The 25,611-nt window shown below is 49.7% G+C and overlaps 1 protein-coding gene across 15 annotated transcripts in view; it reads left to right on the top strand.

Moving 5' to 3' along the window:
• Positions 1-25,611, top strand: part of LOC119972713 (echinoderm microtubule-associated protein-like 6) — a 528,500-nt gene that overhangs the window by 58,170 nt on the left and 444,719 nt on the right. For all 15 annotated transcript variants that reach the window (XR_005462144.1, XR_005462143.1, XR_005462146.1 and 12 more), the window contains exons 2-3: positions 5,145-5,304; positions 19,240-19,338. Coding sequence is in view for 11 of the 15 variants with exons in the window: in XM_038809940.1 (XP_038665868.1) it covers positions 5,145-5,304; positions 19,240-19,338 (259 nt within the window). In the remaining 4 variants the exon portion in view is untranslated. The remainder of the gene's footprint in view (positions 1-5,144; positions 5,305-19,239; positions 19,339-25,611) is intronic.

Genomic DNA, 25,611 nt, shown 5'->3' with positions numbered 1-25,611 from the left:
TCCCCAGCACTCTTTTAATGAAGTCCACGTCATCCCAGTTCGGGGCATATATATTCACCAGCACCACTCTTCTCCCCTCCAGCCTGCCCCGTACCATCAGGTATCTGCCCCCCCTGTCTGCGGCTATGCCCTCTGCCTCAAATTGCACGCGCTTGTTGATCATGATTGCCACCCCTCTGGACTTCGAGTCCAAGTCCGAGTGGAAGACCTGGCTAATCCAGCCCTTCCTTAGCCTGGTCTGGTCTGACACTTTCAGATGTGTCTCCTGCAACATAATTACGTCCGCCCTCAAGGCCCGCAAGTGCGCGAACACCCGCGTCCTCTTAACCGGCCCATTCAGTCCCTTGACGTTCCAGGTGATCAGCCTGGTCGGGGGGCACATCCCACCCCCCCCACCCCGCCGGTCAGCCATAGCCTTTCTCGGGCCGGCCCCTGACCCGTGCGTCGCGCCCTTCCTGGCCCGCCCCTATAGCTGCCTCCACCCTCGACCTCCTTTCCAGTGCCTATTTCAAGTCCCTCTCCCGTCAGCAGAACAACCCCCCCCTCCCCTAACCCCATCCCCCGATACCCCCACCCCTGCCATCTACTGGCTGTAACTCCCCCCCCCCCCCCCCCCCCCCCCCCCCCCCCCATCTGACTTCCTTGACTAGCTAATCTGCTAGCCCGGTGACTCAAAACTCCGGCGCCTTCCTGTCCCATTCCCCTTGTTTCCCCGCCCTCCTCCCCACCCACTGGGGCAAGCCGGCTCCAGTGTCTTCCGCGAGCTGCACATAAAGCCCAAACAGAAAAAAAAAAGGGAAAAACCACAGAAAAAAGAGAAAAAGCACATAAATGTCCATGAACAAAGGAAAGAGTCTCAAATGTTCCGCTTGGCCCCTTTGGCCCAGCAAACCATTGAGCAGCAGTCCAGGCACATTCGGCGTTCCTCCCCACAGAAATCCTCGGGCCCTAACTCGCGTCCTTGGGGCCTCCTTTCGGGACCAGCCCCAGGTCCCTCACAAAATCCATCGCTTCTTCGGGCTCGGAAAAGTAGTGGTGTTGACCCTGGTGCGTGACCCATAGCCGAGCTGGGAACAGCAGACCAAACTTCACGTGCTTCTTGAACAGCACCTCCTTGACATTCTTAAAGGCTGCTCGCCGCCGAGCCACCTCCTGGCTTAGGTCCTGATAGATGCGGAGAACACTGTTATTCCACGTGCTGCTCCTGGCGCTCTTTGCCCACTGCAGCACCCGCTCCTTGTCCACGAACCTGTGGAACCTAATCACCATCGGGCGGGGGGGGTCCGCCCGGCCGCCCCTGCCTTGCCTGCACTCTGTGTGCCCCCTCCAGCTCCAGCGGTCGCGGAAAGGCTTCGGCCCCCATCAGCTGCTTCAGCAGGTCTGCTACAAACGCTGCAGCATCAGCTCCCTCCGCCCCCTCCGGGAGGCTGACCATCCTCAGATTGTTCCTGCGGACTCTATTCTCCAGCTCCTCCACTCTGTCCAGCAGTCTTCTCTGCCGCTCTTTCAGGCCGTCCACTTCTAGCGCTGCAACCGTTTGCGCATCCGCCTGCTCCTCCACCGCCTCTCCCAGCTCCTTAACTTTAACATCCTGGGCGTCCAGCCTCTGGTTCAGCTGATCCACCGCTTTCTGGATTGGGTCCAAGCTGTCCCGCTTCAGCGCTTCAAAACTGGACTTCATTACCTGGAGCATGTTATCCAGCGCCAGCTGGATTGCTGAGTCCGGGGTCCGTGTGTCCGCCATCTTCGGTCCCAGGTAATTTTCTTCCGGTCCTTGTCTCTGTCCCTTTTTCTCCTTCTTCTTCTGCTTTCTGGAATCCCGCTGTTCCATGTGCCGCAGCCCGCTCCTCAGCGCCTCCGCTGCCGCTTTCCTTCGCCCAGGTCCTTCAATTTTACCTCCTGGGCATCTGAAGTGGGTCCAAGCTGTCCCTCCTCAGCAACTCCAAACTTTTTTTTTCCCCTTTGTCCTGGAGGAAGGAAGGTCCGTGGGTCCGCCATCTTACCCTGCAGGTCAGCTTCCTCCTTTCCTCCGTCTCTCTCTCTCTCCTTCCTCCTCACCTGCTGGCCTCCCACACTTTCATCTTCTGCAGCCCGCTCTCCTCTTCTGTTCCCGGCAACCTTTCTGCCACCTCCGTGGTCCCGCTATCGCGGGGAAACAGCTGTTCAGGCCCGCCGGAGTGAGAGCCCACCGAATGTGCGGCTCACCCGGACATCGCCGCCACCTGAAGTCCAAAACCAAGGTTCTTTTACTTGGGCTCTTTGTTTGAGGCAATTTAATTAGACTAAGGGTGGAACACATATCTTTTCCCATGTGTCTAATGGATTCTAAAAGACCTGTCTGCTATAATGATTTTATTCGACTTGGGTTAAACACATTGCATTAGTTTTAATTTTTGATTCTTATAAGCGTCTTTATTTTGATATGATTTCTGTGTCATTGTGATATTTTTTTTAAAGAAAAGCGAACAACTTAAATTCTACTGCCAATCTTATATCAGGCCAACAACTGGTTACACATCCCCGCCAGAGTGTTTCACCCAGGTGCAGCTGCCCCTTAGTTCGAGTCCAGCTTTTCATGTTTAATAAATGTCCACGCCTCGTCCGGCATATCAAAGTAATGGTGCCTGTCCTGGTACGTTACCCAAAGCCTCGCTGGATGCAGGAGCCCGAACTTCACCCCTTTGCTGTAGAGGACCGCCTTGGCCCGGTTGAATCCCGCACGCCTCTTAGCCAGTTGAGCTCCCAAGTCCTGGTATATGCGAATCTCGCCGTTCACCATTTGCTGCTCCACTCCTTCTTTGCCCAACGCAAGACACGCTCCCTGTCTGTGAAGCGATGGAACCTTATCACCATCCCCCTCGATGGTTTGTTCACCCTAGGCTTCCTCGCTAGGACTCTTATGTGCCCCGTCCAGTTCCAAGGGCCGCGGGAAGGCCCCCGTGCCCATCAGCGTCCCCAGCATTGTAGTCACATACGTGCTTACGTCGGCCCCCTCCGCACCTTCAGAATCCGCAGTTTGTGACTCCTGGACCTATACTCTAGGTCATCCAGTCTCTCCTGCCATCTCTTATGTAGGGCCTCGTCCGCCTCCACTCTGACTACCAGGCCCAGGATCTCATCCTCAGATGCCTTCCTCTCCACCTCTTTAATCGCCTTCTCCTGGACCTTCTGAGTCTCCACCATCTTTTCCATTGAGGCCTTCATAGGGGTCAGCATCTCCGTCTTCAGCTCTGCGAAGCAGGTTCTCAAAAACTCTTGCTGCTCTCTCGGCCACTGAGCCCACGCTGTTTTTTCCGCGCCGGCCGCCATTTTGTCCTCCCGGACTTGCTCCGCTCGCTTCCCCGCAATCGCTCTTTTAATGGCCCCGCTCCTGGTTCCCTACATGCAGCAGTGGGGGGGAACCCCTCCAGGGTCCTTTGCCACGCCGGGAATCACCGCCAAAGTGCCGTTGCCGCTCTGTTTAAAGGCCCGAAAGTCCGATCCCGGCGGGAGCTGCTGTGTGCACGACCTATTTAGACATGGCCGCTACCGCAAGTTCCGTCATTGTGATATTCATTACAGTTTTCCAAAACAATGGGTTAACTAGAATTTAACTAAATCAATTGATAATCTTATTGGATAAGAATAAAATGGCATGGGAAACAGTGCATGGACCAAAAAAAGGACAAAAGTATTCTAAAGAGTCAGGTTATTAGTGGAATGATAAGGGGTGGGAATCTCTGGTTTCCCAGGCATGTGTTTCTCGGCAGGATTTTATCTTCCCGCTGCTTGGCAATGGGATTTCCCATTGTCACAACTCTGCGCCATTAGGAATTCCATGGGCGTGGGTATGCTCCAGGTGGGAAAAGTGAACCGAATGACCGGAAACTTCCAGCCAAGATCTTTGGTAGGAGGAGGATAACTATTTAAAGATGAGAGATATCACTGCTGCCTCATAGTACTGAGGACCCGAGAACTGGTTCAGTCCGGCTTACTGTCTGTGTGGAGTTTGCGCATTCTCCCCGTGTCTGCTTGGGTCTCAGACCCACAACCCAAAAAGACATGCAAGGTAGTTGGATTGGCCGTGCTAAATTGCCCCTTAATTGGAAAAAAATAATTGGGAACTCTAAATTTATTTGAAAAAATGAGAAATAATACATCTAAAAATGATGAATGATGAATAAAAACCATCTGAATAGGTTAATTATGTACAGGTCGTGTATCCTTTATCTGCAAATTTGAAAACCGAACACATCAGAAACCACACTTTTAAAAAAACACATTGAGCTTGTTTGTCTGCACTATTACCGTGTGTTTGTTGTGGTATCTATGTCAAAAAGACACTTACTACAGGTACCCTGTATTTACTATTGTGATTCGTTTTACTTTTCGAGCCATTTTACAGGACATGTACAGGCCCCTATTTGTAACTACAAGGTAGGACAGAGTATAAAAGAAGAGTAATTGGGATCTTGTCAGAAAGGTCAGGCAATAATAATGGTGGATTTTAATCTACATCTGGGTTGGAAAAATCAGATGGACAAAGGCAGCATTGTCGGTGTCCAGCTTCCCTCTCCTTAATGAACAGTCATGAGATGCAAATGGCGTTCATGCCACCAGACATGAACAGGGAGAATCGATCCGTCATTAACCAGCCATTGGGAGAATTGCTTTTTCACTGGCGATTTCTGAATTTTTGCGTCGTGCTGGATTCTCTACTCCTGCTTGCCATGGGCAGAATGGGATAATTCTGCCCAAAGTCTCATCACACCAACCCACCTGCTTGTGCCTTTAGTTCTTGGTGTGAACCTTTTTCAGCTTGCACTCTGCAAGTCTCAGTCTGGTCTCCATGGAACTATGCCACACAAGCTTCTCGGGCAGAACTCTCAACATATCACAAGGCCTTCACTACTCTATTTTACTTTAAATCAAAGAGGCAGCCCAAGTCATTTTATAAAACAGTGCACTCCTAACAATTGAAATAATACTGTTAGAATCCCATATTATTGTAGAAAATAGAGTGCTCATGAGGAAAATGCAATACAACTTGTTGTTTTAAGAAATCTAAGCTAAGTAATTATTTAGGTCTTTGCTTAAAAGAAAAACATTAACTTTCAAATATAATTAACTGATAAATGAAAACTGATTTTTTAATTCCTTTGCAGCCTTGCGTTACATCCCGAAAGAAGTCTGGTTGCAACAGGTCAAGTTGGAAAGGAACCGTATATCTGCATTTGGGATACCTATCATGTACAGATGGTTTCTATTCTGAAAGACATTCACACACATGGAGTTGCTTGCTTGACTTTTGATTCTGATGGACAGGTATGTGGATACAAATTTCAGAAATCAGCAAATGTGAGCGGTTTGTTACCTGGATTGTGTATCTAATTATTAGAATAATATTGTTCTTTACCTTTTAGATTAGTTACTGATGCATATAAATTTGAGGTAAACCAGCCAAGAGGTTGCAACTGTAGATCTTGGCAAATGTCAGGTATCATTATTCAACTATTGATCTGCACAACTGTTCGATAACATCCAAATAATTTTGCCATTTTATTTTAATCGTTCATATGGCTCATAGTTGAATAGAAAATAACCAAATGGGAGAAATTGTGGGACATTTCTGTTAAGACTTTCTTTAGTCATAGCTTGCCAAGCCACATAATTTCTGCAGTTTGTTACGATTTAAAATAAATTTAGAGTACCCAATTTTTTTTTTCCAATTAAGGGGCAATTTAGCATGGCCAACCCACCTAACCTGCACATCTTTGGGTTGTGGGGGTGAGATCCACGCCGACATGGGGAGAATATACAAACTCCACATGGACAGTGGCCCAGGGTCAGGATTAGAACCCGGGTCCTCAGCGCTGTAGGCAGCAATGCTAACCACTGTGCCATGTGTGTGCGTGGGTTTCCTCCGGGTGCTCCGGTTTCCTCCCACAGTCCAAAGATGTGCGGGTTAGGTGGATTGGCCATGCTAAATTGCCCATAGTGTAAGGTTAATGGGGGGATTGTTGGGTTATGGGTATGTGGGTTTAAGTAGGGTGATCATTGTTCGGCACAACATCGAGGGCCGAAGGGCCTGTTCTGTGCTGTACGGTTCTATGTTCTATGTTCTATGTGTCACCTCTAGTCATATGCTATTCATTTTTTAAAAATGTTTTTTATTGCGTTTTCATATTTTATATTGAACAAATTACAAATTATTAGAGAGAGAAAAAAAAACACGCAAAAATTAACATGTATATTTACAGGTAAGCATCTTCGTAATAAAACTGTGGCCGCCCCCTTTAGCCGGCATACATATTTTACATTCTCCAATATGGCCGAGGCACATGTTTATAGGCATTTATTTACAGTTTGGTTTTGGGCCTTAACTAGCCATCAAACCCCCATAACGAACCCGTAGCCCCCCGCCCCCCCGCTACCTTCCCCTGATCCCCGTCCATTTCCCCCTGATTCTTGGCCACCCGACTATTCTTCCTCCTGTACGTTGGCCACAAACAGGTCCCGGAACAATTGCATGAATGGCTCCCACGTTCTGTGGAAGCCGTCGTCCGACCTTCGGATGGCGAATTTGATTTTCTCCATTTGGAGAGATTCCGAGAGGTCGGACAGCCAGTCTGCAGCTCTGGGCGGTGCTGCTGACCGCCAGCCAAACAGGATTCTATGGCGGGCGATCAGGGAGGCAAAGGCAAGGGCGTCCGCCCTCCTCCCGAGGAATAGATCTGGCTGGTTTGAAACCCCGAAGACCGCCACTATCGGGCATGGCTCCACCCTCACCCCCACCACTTTGGACATAGCCTCGAAGAAGGCTGTCCAGTACTCCACAAGTCTGGGGCAAGACCAGAACATGTGGGCGAGGTTGGCCGGGCCTCTTTGGCACCGTTCACATCTGTCCTCCACCTCCGGGAAGAACCTACTCATACGGTTTCTTGTTAAGTGGGCTCTATGTACCACTTTTAGTTGCGTCAGGCTGAGCCTTGCGCACGTGGAGGTGGAGTTGACCCTATGCAGTGCTTCATTCCAGAGGCCCCACCCTATCTCAATCCCCAGGTCGTCCTCCCATTTCATTCTTGTTGCGTCCAGTACGGTGTCGTCATTTTTTACCAGTCGGTCATACATGTCGCTACAGTTCCCTTTCTCTAGGATACTTGCGTCCAGTAGGTCTTCCAGTAGTGTCTGTCGTGGCGGTTGTGGGTACGTCCTTGTCTCCTTTCGTAGGAAGTTTTTGAGCTGCAGGTACCATAGCTCGTTCCCCCCAACTAGCCGAAATTTCTCTGTCAGTTCGTCCAGTGTTGCGATCCTCTCGTCCATGTATAGGTCCCTGACTGTCAGTGTCCCCCCGTCCTGCCTCCACCTTTTGAAGGTGGCGTCAGTCAGTGCTGGTGTGAACCTATGTTTATTGCAGATGGGAGCCTTGTCCGACATTTTGGTCAGGCCAAATTGCTGTCGCAGTTGGTTCCAGGATTGGAGGGTGGCTGTCACCACTGGGCTGCTGGAGTGTTTTTTGGGTGGGGATGGGAGTGCTGCCGTGGCGAGGGCCCGGAGGGAGGTCCCCATGCAGGAGGCCTCCTCCACACGCACCCACTCGGCTTCTGGCTCCTGGATCCATCCCCTTACTCGCTCGGCTGTTGCCGCCCAGTGGTAGAATTGTAGATTCGGGAGGGCTAGCCCCCGCCTTGGATTTTGGAGTGTATTCCATCTTTGCAGGTCCTTTTTTACTTCCTCCGTCAGGCTGGTGAGGTTCCATTTGTGGATCCCTTTCCAGTCATGGGCTATTTGGATCCCCAGGTAGTGGAATTTGTGTCGGGCTTGTTTGAACGGCAGCCCCTTTAATGCTGACCCCCCTTGCGGGTGTACTGGGAAGATCTCACTTTTGCTCATGTTGAGTTTGTATCCCGAGAAAGCTCCAAACTCTTTCAGGAGCGCGATGATTCCGTCCATGCTGCTTTGTGGGTCCGAGATGTAGAGGAGCAGATCATCTGCATAGAGTGAGACTCTGTGCTCTCTGCCTCCCCTTCGGCTCCCCCTCCAATTTTTTGCTGCCCTGAGCGCGATTGCTAGCGGTTCGATTGGTAGTGCGAACAGCAGCGGGGACAGTGGGCATCCTTGTCTGGTGCCCCTGTGCAGCTGGAAGTATTGGGAGTTGGTATTGTTGGTCCGTACACTCGCCATGGGAGCGTTGTATAGGAGCTTTACCCAAGCGGTGAACCCTGTTCCAAGCCCGAACCGCTCCAGTACCTCTATGAGGTATTTCCATTCGACTCTGTCGAAGGCCTTTTCTGCGTCCAGGGAGACGATCACCTCTTGTGTTCTCTCCCCGGAGGGGGTCATTATCACATTCAGCAGGCGCCTGATGTTCGAGGTAAGCTGTCTACCTTTGACGAAGCCCGTCTGGTCCTCTGTGACCACCTCAGGTACACAGTCTTCTAGCCTTTTGGCTAGGATTTTGGCCAGTATTTTGGCGTCTGCGTTCAGCAGAGATATGGGTCTGTATGACCCACATTCCGTTGGGTCTTTGTCTTTCTTAGGTATCAGCGAGATTGAGGCCTGTGCTAACGTGGGTGGCAGTGTGCCCCTAGCTAGCGAGTCTGTGAACATCTCCCGCAGGTGAGGGGCCAGCGCTGTCGCAAATTTTTCGTAGAAGTCCGCCGGGAATCCGTCTGGTCCCGGTGCCTTCCCCGTCTGCATGGAGCTAATGCTGTCCATGATCTCTCCCAGTGCTAGTGGTGCTTCCTGGTCCCGTTTTCTGCCCTCTCCCACGACTGGTATGTCCAGTCCATCAAGGAACCGGTTCATCCCAGCCTTCCCCGTTGGGGGCTCTGAGGTGTACAGCTCTTGGTAGAAGGCCTTGAAGGTTTTGTTAATCCTCTCTGGTTCTGTTTCCAACGTGCCTCTGGTACTCCTGATTTGCACAATTTCTCTGGTGGCTGCCTGCTTTCTAAGCTGGTGTGCCAACAGGCGGCTGGCTTTGTCTCCGTGTTCGTACAGGGTCCCGCGCGCCTGGCGGAGTTGGTGCACTGCTTTCCTGGTGGAGAGCAGGTCAAAGTTCCTTTGTAATTCTTTTCTCTCCGCCAGGAGCTCTACGGTCGGGGCCTCGGAGTATTTACGGTCTACCTCCAGTATGGAGTCGACCAGCTTCTGCCTAGCCACCCTTTCCTCCCTATCTCTTTGCGCTTTGAAGGCAATGATTTCCCCTCTTAGTACGGCCTTAAGCGCTTCCCAGAACATGGAGGATGAGACCTCCCCGTTTTGGTTGTTCTCCGTGTACTCTGCTATGGCCCGCGCTATCCTTTCGCTGAAGGCCTTGTGAGCTAGTAAGGCACTGTCCAACCTCCATGTGGGGCGTGGGCCCTTCCCGTCTCTAGCCGCACGTCCATGTAGTGTGGAGCGTGGTCTTATATCACAATTGCGGAGTATTCCACTTTGTCTATCCCTGGAAGCACCGTTTTCCCCACCACAAAGAAGTCAATTCTGGTGTACACATTGTGTACTGGGGAGAAGAAGGAGAATTCTTTTTCCCCCGGGTGGGCGAACCTCCAGGGGTCCACTGCTCCCATCTGCTCCATAAAGTGACTGAGTTCCCTTGCCATGCTTGAGGTTTTCCCCGTTTTGGGGTTTGATCTGTCCGTTTTTGGATCCTGTACACAGTTGAAGTCCCCCCCATGATTAGTCGATGCGTCGCTATGTCCGGGATTTCTGCCATGGTCTTTTTGATGAAACTCGTGTCGTCCCATTTGGGTGCGTACACGTTGACTAGGACTACCGGCGCCCCATCCAGGGCCCCGCTGACCATGACATACCGCCCCCCTGGGTCTGTAACCGTCTTTGTCGCCCTAAACATTGTCCTCTTGCCGATCAGGATCGCCACCCCCCTGGCCCTTGTCCCATAGCATGAATGGTAGGTTTGTCCCACCCAGCCCTTTCTTACCCGCAGTTGGTCCTGCTCCCTCAGGTGCGTTTCTTGGAGGAAGACTATGTCGGCCCTCATGTTTCTGAGGTGGGTGAGGACTCTAGATCTCTTCACTGGGCCGTTAAGTCCCCTTACGTTCCAGGTGATTATCCTGGTGGGGGGCTTCTGCCCCCTCGTTCCTGTGGGATTAACCATATTTATCTGGTGGACGCGCCCCTGCCCTCCGGGATTTCCCTTTGTTAGGGGGCCGTCCAGGATGGCCGCTATCACTGCTCTCCCCATGCGGTTGGGTCTCTGCGCTCCGGGGTTTCCCCTTGTCCCGGGGACACCCGCCATGGCCGTCCACTGTGTGTCCGCCACGCGGGTAGTCCCCTGCACTCCGGGGGCCCCCTTCGCCCACAGACTGTACTGGGTAGGTGCTTGCAGCGGTTCCTTGTTTCGAGCCCTTGGTTGTGGCACTTTGTAGCCCTGTTCCTTTTCTGGCCTCTTTTGTCCCTTTGTCCCTGCATTTCCCCTCCCTGGTCTCTCGCTCCCTGTGTGCCCCCCCCCGGGTCTCTCCCTTTTCCCTCCTCCCCTGTATACCCCTCCTTTGCCCCTCTATCCCCTATTCCTGTCCCCGTTTGCTCTCCCGACTTTGATGGGTGATCCCCCTCTCCCCTGCCTGGCGCCTTCCCCCCTGTTGGGGGTGCGCTGCGGCCCTGCTTTGTTGCGTGCCCCCGGCGCTAGCTTTCCTGGTAGTACGGTGGCTCCCCTCTCGGAGGTTGTTGTCTCGCTTCTCCTCTACCTGGCTCATATGCTATTCATGACCAGAATGTTGATGTGTGAATATGAAAGGCTAACACCATGGTCACATGACAAGAAGACAGTTTATGATGTAAGAGACTTTATAACTGACACTCGGGTGGAATTTTCCTAAAATCAGGCAGAGTGTCAGGTTCAGACTGAAAACATAGGTGTATCTCTCGAGATTCACAGATGAGTTTTCACTCCAGATTTTCTGGTTTGCACATCACGCTGGTGGAGTGGGGCCTGGTGAGGCTGGCACGGTCTGCTTCACAGAGATCGGAGTGTCATCTTTAAAGGTGATGGCCCGATCTGGATTAAAAATAAACTCGCTCCCCATGGCCACAGAGGACCACCCTATGGACATTGGTGCGACCCCCCCCCCCCCAAACCCACTATGCAGGCATTCCTTCCCCACCCACCACGCACATGTTGGGGCATCCCCCCCCACCACACTCACCATGCAGGTAGTTGGCAAGGGGGGGGGGGGGCTGTGGGCTGTGAGGGAGGAGGAAGCACAACGTGACAGTTTTGGAGTAGGAGCGGGACCATGGATGGAGAAGGGCTGGTTTAGGGTGAAATTAAAGGGGACAGAATTGGTAGGGGAGGATGGCGGCTGTAGAGGGAAGTAGAGGTGCAAATCTCCGGTAAGGTTTGTAACATGGAATTTATGGGGGCTAAATGGGCCGGTGAAGAGCTCTCGGGTCTCGAGCTTGACGGCCAGGGTGATCGTCCAGAGAAATCCTGAGAGTACGGACAGGGAAGGGGGAGATAGTGACGGAGCCGGGGAAGATAAATGAGGCATTAAGGAAGTACTGTGAGAAAATGTATAGGGCCGATCGGGGGATGCGGAAGGGGATATGGGGTGGTTTTTGGACGAGCTGGACTTTCCACAGCTGGATGAAGAAAGGAAGCAGGTGCTAGAGGACAAACTAATCATGGCGTTCGTATGGGGGGGGGGGGGGGGGGTCCTACAAAAAACAAAGTCCGGGGGGGGGGGGGGGGGGGGGGCTAGCCCTTCCGAATCTACAATTCTACCACTGGGCGGCAACAGCCGAGCGAGTAAGGGGATGGATCCAGGAGCCAGAGGCCGAGTGGGTGCGCGCGGAGGAGGCCTCCTGCGTGGGGACCTCCCTCCGGGCCCTTGCCACGGCAGCACTCCCATCCCCACCCAAAAAACACTCCAGCAGCCCAGTGGTGACAGCCACCCTCCAATCCTGGAACCAACTGCGGCAGCAATTTGGCCTGACCAAAATGTCGGACAAGGCTCCCATCTGCAATAAACATAGGTTCACACCAGCACTGACTGACGCCACCTTCAAAAGGTGGAGGCAGGATGGAGGGACACTGACAGTCAGGAACCTATACACGGAGGGCAGGATCGCAACACTGGACGAACTGACAGAGAACTTTCGGCTAGCCAGGGGGAACGAGCTACGGTATCTGCAGCTCAAACACTTCTTACGAAAGGAGACAAGGACGTACCCACAACCGCCACGACAGACACTACTGGAAGACCTACTGGACGCAAGTATCCTAGATAAAGGGAACTGTAGCGACATGTATGACCGACTGGTAGAAAGGGCTGACACCGTACTGGACGCAATAAGAAAGAAATGGGAGGAGGACCTGGGGATTGAGATAGGGTGGGGACTTTGGAGCGAGGCACTGCATAGGGTCAACTCCAGCGCCACGTGCGCAAGGCTCAGCCTGACGCAACTAAAAGTAGTACATAGAGCCCACTTAACAAGAACCCGTATGAGTAGGTTCTTCCCGGAGGTGGAGGACAGATGTGAACGGTGCCAAAGAGGCCCGGCCAACCACGCCCACATGTTCTGGTCTTGCCCCTTCTTCGAGGCTATGTCCAAAGTGGTGGGGGTGAGGGTGGAGCCATACCCGATAGTGGCGGTCTTCGGGGTTTCAGACCAGCCAGATCTATTCCTGGGGAGGAGGGCGGATGCCCTTGCCTTTGCCTCCCTGATCGCCCGCCGTAGAATCCTGTTTGGCTGGCGGTCAGCAGCACCACCCAGAGCTGCAGACTGGCTGTCCGACCTCTTGGAATCTCTCCAAATGGAGAAAATCAAATTTGCCATCCGAGGGTCAGACGACGGCTTCCACAGAACGTGGGAGCCATTCGTGCAACTGTTCCGGGACCTGTTTGTGGCCAACGAACAAGAGGAAGAATAGCCGGGTGGCCAAGAATCAGGGGAAAATGGTCGGGAGTCGGGGGAAGGTAGCCGGGGCATGGAGAGGAGAGATGGACTGGGGGGAACGGCTAAACCTGAGGAGGGAGGGGCGAACCACGGGGAGGGGGGAAGACAGCTAAACCTGGGGAGAGGGAGGCGAACCGTGGGGAGGGGGGGGGGGGGGAGAAGAGAGAGAGAGGAGGGCCGGCGGGGGGGAAGGGAAGCGGGAGCCGGAGGGAGTACACGGGTTGCCAAAACGTGCATGACATCTCCAGGAGCGGGGAACGAGGAAACTGGAGATGGAGGACGGGAGGAGCGGCAGAAGCGGGGGCGAGCGTGGGACGGCAGCGAGACCCGTTCGGGAAGGGCGGGCGACAGCAATACACAGCGCAGCCAAATATCACACACTGTGATTTTCTCCCCGGCACCCAAAGGTGTGCTTGACCCCTCCCAGTTCCCGCCCCCCGCAGGCAGTCGCCTACTTATGTGGTGTGGGTAATTTTGCCAGATGTACAGAGACGCCGCTGTCGAGCTGGTGCACAATACCCCACCAGTTATTCCAATTCATATATTATGTATTTTTTTAAATGTTGGGGTGTTCCCTTCTCCCCTAAATGTGTGTGTGTATATATATATATATATATATGTTTGTTTCTTATTCTGTGTACATAATGGTAATTATACCTTGTTCAAAAAAAACCAATGAAAACATGTATATTAAAAAAAAGGTTGAGAGAGGTAATGGAAAGCATAAAAGGGATGAAGTCGGGAAAAGCCCCGGGGCAACTAGAGAGGCAAAGGCCACCACATCAGCCTTCCTTTCCTCCATCAGCTCCGGCATTTTCGATATCCCAAAAATTGCTACCATAGGGTCCGGCCCGACCTCTACCCCCACAATCTTTGCTAGCAACCTGAACACCCCCTCCCAATATCTCTCCAACTTCTCAGAACTCTAGAACATATGCACTTGGTTTGCTGGTCGGCCACACTTCTCACACTTGTCTGCCATGCCCTGAAAGAATCCACTCATCCTCGCCCGAGTCACGTGCACCCTGTGTGTACCAGCTTAAACTGTATCAAACTCCTCCTCACACACAAGATGGTTGAATTCACCCTGCACATCTCCTCACTCCACACTCCCCATCCTATCCAACCCCGCCCCCAACTTTTACTTCCATGTTTCCTTGATCCTCACCACTTGCGCTCCCCCAGCCACCTGTGTATGTCTCTGAGCCTAACCTCCCTTCCACGTCCAGGAGCAGTTTCCAGAAGTTTCCCTACCGCTGAGGTCAAACTGACTGGTTTGCCTTTGCTGGCTTTAATTTTGTATGCCCTTTTGAACAAGGATGCAACATTCGCAATTCCCCAGACCTCTGGCACCACTCTGGGCTTAAGCAATACCGGAAAATTATCATTAGTGCCTTTGCAATTTTCACACTCACTTCCCTCAGTACCCTTGGATGCAACTCATTTGGTCGTGGTACCATATCTATTTTAAGTAAAGATAAGCCGTTCTAACACCACCACCTCCTTCATTGTAAATTCCTATGGTGTACCAGTTACCTCCTCCTCCCATTTTGGTCTGGGTACCATCTTCTTCCTTTGTAAAGACAGATGCAAAGTATTTGTTTACTACCTCTGCTTTTTCTCCTGCCTCCACATGCAAGTCTCCATTTTTATCCCTAATCGACCCTACTCTTTACCACAGTTTTATTAGTTACATGCTTATGTAAGACCTTGGAATTCCCTTTCATGTGAGCTGCTGCTCCCTTTTCGGCCTCCCTCCTTGCTTTTCTTTTTAGTTTTTTCACCTCCCTTTTAGTTCTTCGATATACATGCTGATTCTCCATTGTATTTTCTTTCAGACACCGACATACTTGCACTTTTTCCTTTTTATTTTCACCTCTATCTCTCTTGACATCCAGGGTGCTATAGATGCTGATGAAGACATGAAGGAAAATGAATGAAGGAAAAAAGCAATGAAAATAAGCTGAAATAATAAAGAACTGCTTTAAACAATGGAGGTTAGAGTAAAAAGCAAATTTAAAAGGAGGAAGAAAAGTATAAATTCTTTATTTCGACTTAATTTTTCTCCTCTTTCTTTTTTGCCACTGATTCATTTGTATTATTTATTCATTTATATAGTTTATTTCCAACTGGGACCAGCAACCTTCCGGAATTTTGTCCAAGATGCCTTTTTATGTATGAGCCTCAGTGCTAAGCATTTGCAGTCTTTTCAATTCTCCATCCCTGCTAATAGTTATCAGAAGTAAATCTGGTTCTCTGCTCAACTAATATTTTTAGATTTTCCAATTGTGGTGAAAGGATAGCGATCAGCAGCACGTGCAATATGTTTTCCTTGAGTCAATTCTAGTCAGTTTCTTCATTGATTCCAGGTCAAAATCTTAGGAGCACTTGATGGGAGCGCAGGACAGGCATGTGGCAGCAAAAAGGAAGGACAAGAAAGGCAGGATTCGGGAACCATGGATGACCAGGAAAATTGAGAATCTTGTCAAAAAGAAAAAAGATGCTTATGTGAGGTACAGGGAACTAAAAACAGATGAAGCACTTGAGGAATACAAGGAAAGTAGAAAAGAGCTCAAGCAGGGAGTTAGGAGGGCAAAAAGGATCACGAAATTGCAGACAGGATTAAGGAGAATCCCAAGGCATTTTATATGTATATTAGGAATAAGAGGGTAGCTAGAGAAAGAGTTGGTCCTCTCAAGGTCAAAGGAGGGAAATTATGTGTAAAACCAGAGGAAGTAGGTGAGGTCCTTAATGAGTATTTTACATCGGTATTCACGAGGAGAGGGACACGTTGATTGGTGGTGTCTCAGAGGGATATGTAAACACTTTAGAACAGGTCATTATTATGAGGGAGTAAGTTAGGTGTGTTAAAAAGCATTAAGGTAGACAAATCCCCAGGACCAGATGGCATCTATCCCAGATTACTGAGGGAGACAAGAGATGGAATCGTTGGGCCGCTAACAGAAATCTTTGTGTCCTCGTTGGCCACAGGCGAAATCCCAGAGGATTGGAGGATAGCCAATGTTCTACCATTATTTAAGAAGGGTTGCAAGGATAATCCGGGTAATTATAGGCAGGTGAGCTTGACGTCAGTGATGGTGAAATTGTTGGAAAAGATTCTCAGAGATAGGACCTATGCACATTTGGAAGTGAATGGTCTTATTCGTGACCGACAGCATGGTTTTGTACGAGGGAGGTCATGTCTCACTAATTTAATTGAATGATTGACGAGGGAAGGGCTGTTGATGTTGTCTACATGGACTTGAGTAAAGCATTTGATAAGGTCCTTCATGGCAGGCTGGTGCAAAAGATTAAATCACATGTGGTCAGGGATGAAATAGCTGGATAGATCCAGAACTGGCTTGGCCATAGAAGATAGAGGGTAGCAGTGGAAAGGTGTTTTTCCGAATGGAGGTCTGTAACAAGTGGTATTCCGCAGGGATCAGTAATGGGACCTCTGCTCTTTGTAATATATATATATAAATGACTTGAAGAAAATGTAGCGGGTATGATTCGCAAGTTTGCGGATGATACTAAGATTGCAGGAGTTACGGATAGTGAAGATGATTGTCAGAGAATACAATCGGATATAGATAGGCTGCAAAATTGGGCAGAGAAATGGCAGATGGAATTTAACCCGGACAAATGTGAAGTGATGCATTTTGGTAGATCCAATTCAGGTGGGAGCTACAAAATAAATGGCAGAACCATTAGGACCTTCGAGACACAGTGATCTGGGCGTGCAGGTCCACAGATCCTTAAAAGTGGCAGCACAGGTGGAAATGGTAGTAAAGAAAGCATATGGCATGTTTGCCTTCATAGGACGGGGTATTGAGTATAAAAGCTCGCAAATTATGTTACAGTTATATAGAATGTTGGTTCGGCCACATTTGGAATACTGTGTCCAATTCTGGTCACAGCACTACCAGAAGGACGTGGAGGCTTTGGGGAGAGTACAGAAAATGTTTACCAGGATGTTGCCTGGTATGAAGGGTATTAGCTATGAGGAGAGATTGAATAAACTGGGATTGTTCTCCCTAGAGAGATGGAGGCTGAGGGGATGACCTAATAGACGTTTATAAAATTATTAGGGGTATAGATAGGGTGAACAGTTGGAAGCTTTTTCCCAGGGCGGAAATGACAGTTACAAGGGGACACAAGTTCAAGGTGAGGGGGAATAAGTTCAGTGAGATGTGTGGGGCATGTTTTTTTACACAGAGGGTGGTAGTGGCCTGGAATGCACTGACAAGTGAGGTGGTTGAAGCAGAAACACTCGCAACCTTTAAGACTTATCTGGATAGGCACATGAACAGACTGGGTACAGAAGGACACAGGCAGTTGGTCTAGATAGGACACGTGATTGGCACAGGCTTGGAGGGCTGAAGGACTTGTTCTTGTGCTGTATTGTTCTTTTTTCTTAGAATATACTTATGCAAATAAACAAATTAGGAGCTTGTCTCACCCACACAACCCTTCATCCTTTTCCATTCAGTCAGATCATTTCTGCTCTATTTGCAACCTCAACTCCACATTCCTCTCCGCATTCCTGTCTCACCAATGCCCTGCACAACTGAAACATAAGTTCCCTACTTTTATAATAAATTCCCTTCACAATAAAGGATAACATTTTATTAAATTTCATAATTACTTGCTGTACCTGTATACCAGCCTTTTATTATCCATGCACTAGGACAGCCAGAGCCTCCTTGCAGCTCAGAGCTCCGTAATCTCTCATAATTTAGATAATACGTTTTTGTTATTCTTCCTGCCAAAATGAACAATTTCACATTTGCCCACATTATACTCCATTTACCAGATTTCTGCCCAGTCACTTTATCTATTTCCTTTTGTAGCATGCTTACTTCCTCTTCATAGTTCACTTTCCTACCAATCCTGGTAGCAACCATACCTTCAGTCCCTTCATCCAAGTAAATTGTAAATTTATGTAAGGGCCCAGCCCAGCACTGATCCCTGTGGCACACCATTTGCCCCCAACCTGACGACCAGAAAAAGACCCATTTATGCCACTTTATGCACTGAGCTTTTATTTTCTGTAGTAACCTTTGATGTGGTACCTTATTAAATGCCTTCTGGAAATCTAAGTACAGGACATCCACCAGTTCCCCATTATCCATGGTTCATGTGACTCCTTCAAAGAACTCCAATAAATTGGTTAAACATGATTAGTCTTTTGCAAAACCATGTTGACTCTGCTTCATAGCCTTGAATTTTTCCAAATGCCCTTCTGTAACATATTTAATGGTGGCTTCTGACATTTTCTTTACCTTCGAAGTTAGGTTAACTGGCCTGTAGTTTCCTGGTTTCAGTCTCCCCCGCCCCCCCCCCCCCCCCCCCCCCTTTATTTTTGAATCATTTGTTACATTTGCTATCTTCCAATCTAATTAAACCTTTCCTGAATATAAGGAATATTTGAAACTTAAAACAAATGCAGCAACTATTTCATTAGCCACTTCATTCAAGACTTTAGGTGAGGTCCATTTGGTCCTGGGATTTGTCAACCTGTCAAACCAATAAGTTTCTCAATGCCACTTACCTGGTGACTTTGATTTTCCTGAGTTCCTCCCTGCCTTTCGTTTCCTGATTTACATTCTGGGATGTTACTTGTGCCCTCTATAATGAAGAATGATGCAAAATACCTGTTTAATTAATCCGCCATAGCCCGACTTTCCATTATCAATTTCCCAGGCGCACTTTCTATCAGACCAGTGCTAACTTTTAAAACTATATTCATATTTAATTACCTATAGAAACTCGTAATATTTGTCTTTATATTACTAGCCATATTTCCCTTGTACGCTAGTTTTCAGCTTCTTATCAATCTTTTTGTCATTCTTTGATCTTTTTATTCTTTCCAATCTTCTGACCTATCACTCACCTTTGCGCAAATACATGCCTTTTCTTTTAGGTTAGAACCCCTCCCTAGCAACACTTGTGAGAGTGTACCTACACTACGTGGAAGAAAATGGCTCACTGGCACCTTCTCAAGGGCAGTTAGGGATGGACGATGAAAGCCAACCGTGTCAGTAATACTCACATCCGATGAATGAATAAAAAAAGTCACTCTGTAAATGCATTTGAAACCCAAAGTAAACTATTGAATATGGTTCAGTGGTGGTTTAATGGCTTTTGTAATTAGAAAAACAAATCTTGGAGATAGCTCTAGGGGTTGTAACAATTAACAATTCTGGAAGTGTAGAATATTTGAAGTATAAGATCGCTTATCTGTTGTGAAATTGAAAAATAATTTTGGAGAGGGCTTATGAGAAATTCAAATATTTTGTTTATTTAAATAATGAAATAATTGATCTAATGTTTTCACAGCGCTTGGCCTCCATAGGACTGGATGCTAAAAATACAGTCTGCATCTGGGATTGGAAAAAAGGGAAAGTGCTGGCAACGGCAACTGGTCACTCAGACAGGGTAAGTATGCATCCAGAGTCATGTGAAATGCTGAAGGTCAATGAGAGTGCATGGTGTGTTCAGCAATTATATGCACTCTTATGTATGTCATTTCTTTTCATGTATTAATATTGGACAATACTGTGAAATGTGAAATGATTTGAAATGACATTATTAGGCCTGAAAATAGATGTGTAAAATATTGCTGATTACCCTGTTAATAAAGAAGGTGAATGCCTGCATTTAATGACTAGCATTTGCACAAGGTGCTATCTAGGATAGCTGTTTTCTCAGGACGAGAACTTATCTGAATCTTTCATTTAAAGTAATATGTAACAAAATGAACTAATTTGTCAGAATTGAAGTTGCATATGAAGTTAAACATAGTCCAAATAAACTGGGATGCAGTAAATCCAGTGTATTAGTTAAAACCGATGGGAGCATACTATCTGAAATGTTTTTTTGGGCTGTACTGAAGGAATTGTGATATTGAATCCCTATTTCATAACATTATTAATGGAATAATACAAATTTGACTGCTATTTTCTGATCAAGACAATTTTTAAAATATTTGCAGAATGAAAATAACAGTAGGTGGTGTCCTCCTATTAGTCAGTTGGTTATTTCCCACTTATAATCCATAACTCTGCATCTTTCTTGGTTCTTAATATTTGATATATAAGCAGTATTAGGAATTTTTACCCTCCCATAAATATTCTTTGTTTGTTGTTTTTCTCTTCCTCCCCAGAGATTTTCTGCTCCTCTATCAAAAGGTGCTAAGTCATGTTGGTATCAAAAGGTGCTAAGTCATGTTGGTATCAAAAGGTGCTAAGTCATGTTGGTATCAAAAGGTGCTAAGTCATGTTGGTATCAAAAGGTGCTAAGTCATGTTGGTATCAAAAGGTGCTAAGTCATGTTGGTATCAAAGGTGCTAAGTCATGTTGGTATCAAAGGTGCTAAGTCATGTTGGTATCAAAGGTGCTAAGTCATGTTGGTATCAAAGGTGCTAAGTCATGTTGGTGTGCAGTTCGCAGGTACCAGAAAACCTTGTTTGAATGAGTGAGTCAAGCAGCAGTTCGAAGACTGCTTGATCTTGAGAGGCCATTACAGCCAAGATTAATCCTATCCTTGTAGGTATAAGGATAGGCCAGAAATTATAATTTGGCTTATTAAACCCACTCATTGCACAAAACAACCTATGAAATAATTGACTGCACTTGATGAATCTCGTTTAAAAATGTTTTGTAAAAAATAGTTCCTGAAGCCCAAACAATACCAGGAAAAACTGCAGAATATTTATCTATCCCACATCTTTACAATTCAGCTCAAGCATTCTGCCCTTCATCTCCAATAGCCTCAGTAGCATAGGAACTATTTTGTGGAATACATCATAAAGTCTGTGCATATATATAATATATATATATACCTGTAATTACATTCTCAATCAAGTGTAATCCCTTCTGCACTCGTAGAGACAGAGACACTGAAGTTTCTGCAGAATTATTGCCTTTACAGGAACCACTCCAAAGTCATTCCCAGCTTCTAATGGACTCCCCATTTCCCTGAGGCATAACACCCAGTGTTCGGCGAAAGTTGTTTTCCTCAACCTTCAGAGAATTGACTTCTAGCAGAAAGCCCCACTCCGATGATTCCTTCTTGGGTCTAGTCAGGGTGAATCTTCCAGTGCCCTTAAATCTGTATGTTCCATCTTTCGACTAGAGGACGAGCTCCCACAAACATTTGCCTGGTAGCAAACTGAGAACAGTCTTTTTCTCTGCTGTCCACAACAGCTGCTGTTTCCCTGTCTCTGTCTCTCACTATGTGTCCAGTGTTTCTTAAACTCTCAGATTCTCAAGTAGATTGATTAACTGTGGCAAAGTCAACTGCTCTGTCCTTTGTTTTCATGTGTTAATCTTGCCATGTGTATTTCAGTAGCACTTGACTTGGGCCCCCTGACTCCATGCTAACCAGGGTACACGGGCTTATTATCAAAACAAAATTACAGCGGGTCATATGTCCCTCTTCAGTACTTCATTTTATCTTGAATTAAAGAGACAATTCAAAACATAATCATCTTGGACTTCCGGTGGCGGCACGAAAGAAGAGGTCGCTCACGAGGCAGCTCCTCATTTTAAAGTCTTTTTTGCCTGAGTTTCCTTGGAAATGAACGTTTTTCATGCAGTATACAGGATTCTTGAGCCATTCAAGTGCCAAAATAATGGAATAAACAACCCACAGAAGGAAATTCATTGACTGATTCGGAGGCATCATGCTGCTCCTCCATGGAAATAATGGTGGTGGCTGCATCAGTGGAGGTGGCCTCCATGATAACAGCAGAGATGCTTGCCAGTGTGCTGGCCAAGGAATTCAACACCCACTTTGACAAACAGTGGAAGTTGATGGCAGAGCATTTGCGAAAGTCATTCAAGGAAGCCCCCTGGGCCTTGTCCGGATGAAACTGGAAAAGGCGGCTGAGATGGTGAAAAATCATGGCAAGAGGGTGTGGAGAAAGCACTGACAAGGCATGCTGAATTAGGAGCCGAGATGGTGGTGGTGGCAGACGAAAATAAGAGATTGTAGGCCAAAGTCGAAGTTCTCAAGAATCGTTGAAAGAGGCAAAACCTCAGAGTCGTGGGGTTGCCAAAGGGGATGGAGGGCCCGAATCACACTGCGTATCCTTCACAGATGTTTGAGAAAATAATGCGGGTTGGAGTTGGATGGGGTGCGGTGTGATCTTGTGTACCCTCCACAGTTAGACATGGCCCATCGGACACCTCGTCAGAAACCTCAGCTGAATCCCGTCACATGCAGTCATCGTTTGCTTCATAGTTTCCAAGAAAAGGAGCAGGTCCTGAAATAGGCCAAGAAACATTGAGAGTGGAAGTGGGAGGGCAATCTCATGTAGGTCTACCAAGACTTGGGAGCTGAGTTGGCGAGGAAGTGGGCAGCCTTTTACAGGCTATGGCTGTCTTTTACTAAGAAAGGAGTTTGGTTCGGGTTGGTGTATGTAGTGAAGTTGTGTGTTACCTAGGAATCAAAATACCTTTCTTTGATGCACTGGAGGAGGCAGGAAACTTTGTTAAAAAAACATTGATGTACCATCAATTGGACTCGAGACACGATTAAGATCCGAACTGTGGCTTTAATCAGCTAGTTGTTAGCCCGGTGGTCAACTACAGAGTAATGCCGACCGCCGGGAACTCTGGGTACTTATATCCCGCCTCGGAGGCGGGGTCTAATTGCCTCTCGACCAATTGGTGAGCAGTCACAGGACTAGTCCCAGCCAATCGGACGAGAGGCACGTGACCAGCCAGAGCTAATGGGACACCTATGCTCTGCACCAATGGCAGTGCTCACATTCATACCACCACATTCACCCCTTGTGGAGAAAGAAGCGGGGGGGGGGGTGTAAGTGGAAGAGAGAGGGGGAGGGGAAGGGGGGGGGGGGTCCGAGGACTGGTGGTATGAGCAGCGAAAATCGAGAAAGGTGGGCTGCCCACTGGCTCGTGGCAAAAAAAAACAATGCTACTACTACTTAAGGTGCAACAGAATAACAACAAAGTCCAAAATGTCCCTTGGCCGCATCAGATGGACACGAGCAGCCTGTCGGGTGCCCGTGGTGTTCTAGAGGACCGTCGCAGTGGAGCTGTCCCTTGGCCGCATCAGATGGACACGAGCAGCCTGTCGGGTGCCCGTGGTGTTCTAGAGGACCGTCGCAGTGGAGCCGGTGACGTCGGGCCGATGGTCGTCCTTGCCTCCGGGAGCGTCGGTCGTAGACGTGTCTCCGTACCCCGGGCCGGTGGTGGAGACGCTGTAATCGGGGGCATGAGCGCGGGGGGGGAATTGGAGTGGGGGGGGGGGGGCTGTTGATGTAGGGGGAGAAGGCCGCATGCCGCAGGTCCAGGTCCCGAAGCGAGACCGTATCCTGCCGACCGTCGGGATACTCCACGTACGCATACTGTGGGTTGGCGTGGAGTAACTGGACTCGCTCAACCAACGGGTCGGACTTCTGCACCCGCACATGCTTCCGGAGCAAGATGGGCCCGGGGGTGGCCAGCCAGGTCGGGAGAGGGGATCCTGAGGACGACTTCCTGGGGAAAACAAGAAGACGTTCATGAGGTGTTTGATTAGTGGTAGTACAGAGGAGAGACCGGATTGATTGCAGGGTGTCGGGGATGACTTCTTGCCAACGGGGAATAGGGAGATCTCTGGACCGTAGGATGGTCTTCCAAATAGTGCCATTCTCCCGCTCGACCTGACCGTTACCCCGGGGGTTATAACTGGTCGTCCTGCTAGAGGCTATGCCCCTGCTGAGCAGGAATTGACGCAGTTCGTCACTCATAAAGGAGGACCCCTGGTCGCTGTGGATGTATGCGGGGTAACCGAACAGGGAGAAGATGGATAGGAGGGCCTTTATGACGGTTGTTGTGGTCATGTCGGGACAGGGAATGGCGAAAGGGAAGCGGGAGTATTCGTCGATAACACTCAAGAAATATGTGTTACGGTTGTTGGAGGGGAGGGGACCCTTGAAGTCTATACTGAGACGTTCAAAGGGGCGGGATGCCTTGATCAGATGCGCTCGTACGGGGCGGTAGTAGTGCGGTTTGCACTTGGCGCAGACGTGGCAGTCCCTGGTGACGGTCCTGACTTCCTCAACGGAGTAGGGCAGGTTGCGGGTCTTAATAAAATGGTAAAAACGGGTGACCCCTGGATGGCAGAGGTCCGTGTGGTGGGAGCGGAGGCGGTCAATCTGCGCACTGGTGCAGGTACCGCGGGATAGGGCATCGGAAGGCTCGTTGAGCTTCCAGGACGATACAAGATATCGTAGTTGTATGCGGACAACTCGATCCGCCACCGCAAGAGCTTGTCGTTCTTGATCTTGCCCCTCTGTGCATTGTCGAACATGAAAGCTACTGACTGTTGGTCTGTGAGGAGGGTAAACCTCCTGCCGGCCAGATAGCGCCTCCAATATCGCACAGCTTCGACTATGGCCTGTGCCTCCTTTTCCACCGAGGAATGGCGGATTTCGGAAGCGTGGAGGGTTCGTGAAAAGAAGGCCACGGGTCTGCCCGCTTGGTTCAGGGTGGCCGCCAGAGCTACGTCAGACGCGTTGCTCTCGACCTGGAATGGGAGGGACTCGTCGATAGCATGCATCGTGGCCTTGCGATATCCGCTTTGATGCGGCTAAAGGCCTGGCGGGCCTCCATCGACAGGGGAAAGGAGGTGGACTGGATGAGGGGCCGGGCTTTGTCGGCTTAGTTGGGGACCCACTGGGCATAATATGAGAAGAAGCCCAGGCAGCGTTTGAGGGATTTGAGGGAGTTGGGGAGGGGGAGTTCCGTGTCGGGTGGACGAAACTTTCCGTGCTCCCGGAGTCCAGCAGGCATCTCGTTTTGTGTCCGTTGAGCTGGACCGTTGTCGTAGTCTTGGCGAGCGTGCTTGGTCGCGACTGGTCGAGTTTGATGGAAGCAAGTCGTGGTGAGAGTTCCAGATCATGCTCGGTGGCAGAGTAATCGCTGGCAGGGCCTTCTGTGTTGGCCCAAGATGGCGGCGTCCAGGACCCGCACGTGGAGTCGGGGTCCCAAGGTGGCGGCGCCCAGGACCCGCACGTGGAGCCGGGGCCCCAAGATGGCGGCGCCCATGGCCCGCACATGGCTTCCGGGGCCCAAGATGGCAGCGTCCGTGGGAACCTCATGGCGGCTGGGGGCAGTGTCAGCGGTGTCTGCGGGCCAGTCGGGGCAGCTGGGAGCGAGGGTCGGGAGGACCGTGGGGCAGTTGCGGGGGCAGGGTGGTGGGCCAGAGAGGTTGTGCGCGGCGCTGGGCCCTAGGGGGGCCTGGGGGGGGGGGGGGGCGATCCGTGGACGCTGCACGGAATCGCAGCGACCGACTTGGTCTGGCAGACCACCGCGTAGTGGCCCTTCTTCCCGCAGCTCTTGCACAGAGTGGATCGGGCCGGGCAGCGCGGGCGGGGGGTGCTTGGAGAGACCACAAAAATAGCAACGGGGCCCCGCTAGTTTGTCGGAGTGACCCGCAGCGCAGGCTTTGGGGGGGGTCGGGGTCCATGGAGGACGGAGGTGGCGCGTGCCATGAAGTCCAGGGGGTTGCTGCGCGGCCGGGGGCGTATGCGCGGGCGTTCAGGTCAGCAACCTCCAGGGAGGTTGCAAGAGTCCGTGCCTCAGCTAGGCTGAGGGTGTTCTTCTCCAGCAATCGTTGGCGGATGGAAGGGGACTGCATGCCAGCAATGTAAGCGTCTCTGATTAAAAGTTCCATGTGCTCCGTCGCCGAAACTTGGAG

Source organism: Scyliorhinus canicula, chromosome 1 (genome assembly GCF_902713615.1).
Source record: "Scyliorhinus canicula chromosome 1, sScyCan1.1, whole genome shotgun sequence".
NCBI lineage: Eukaryota > Metazoa > Chordata > Chondrichthyes > Carcharhiniformes > Scyliorhinidae > Scyliorhinus > Scyliorhinus canicula.
This window is presented reverse-complemented; position numbering and strand designations above follow the sequence as displayed.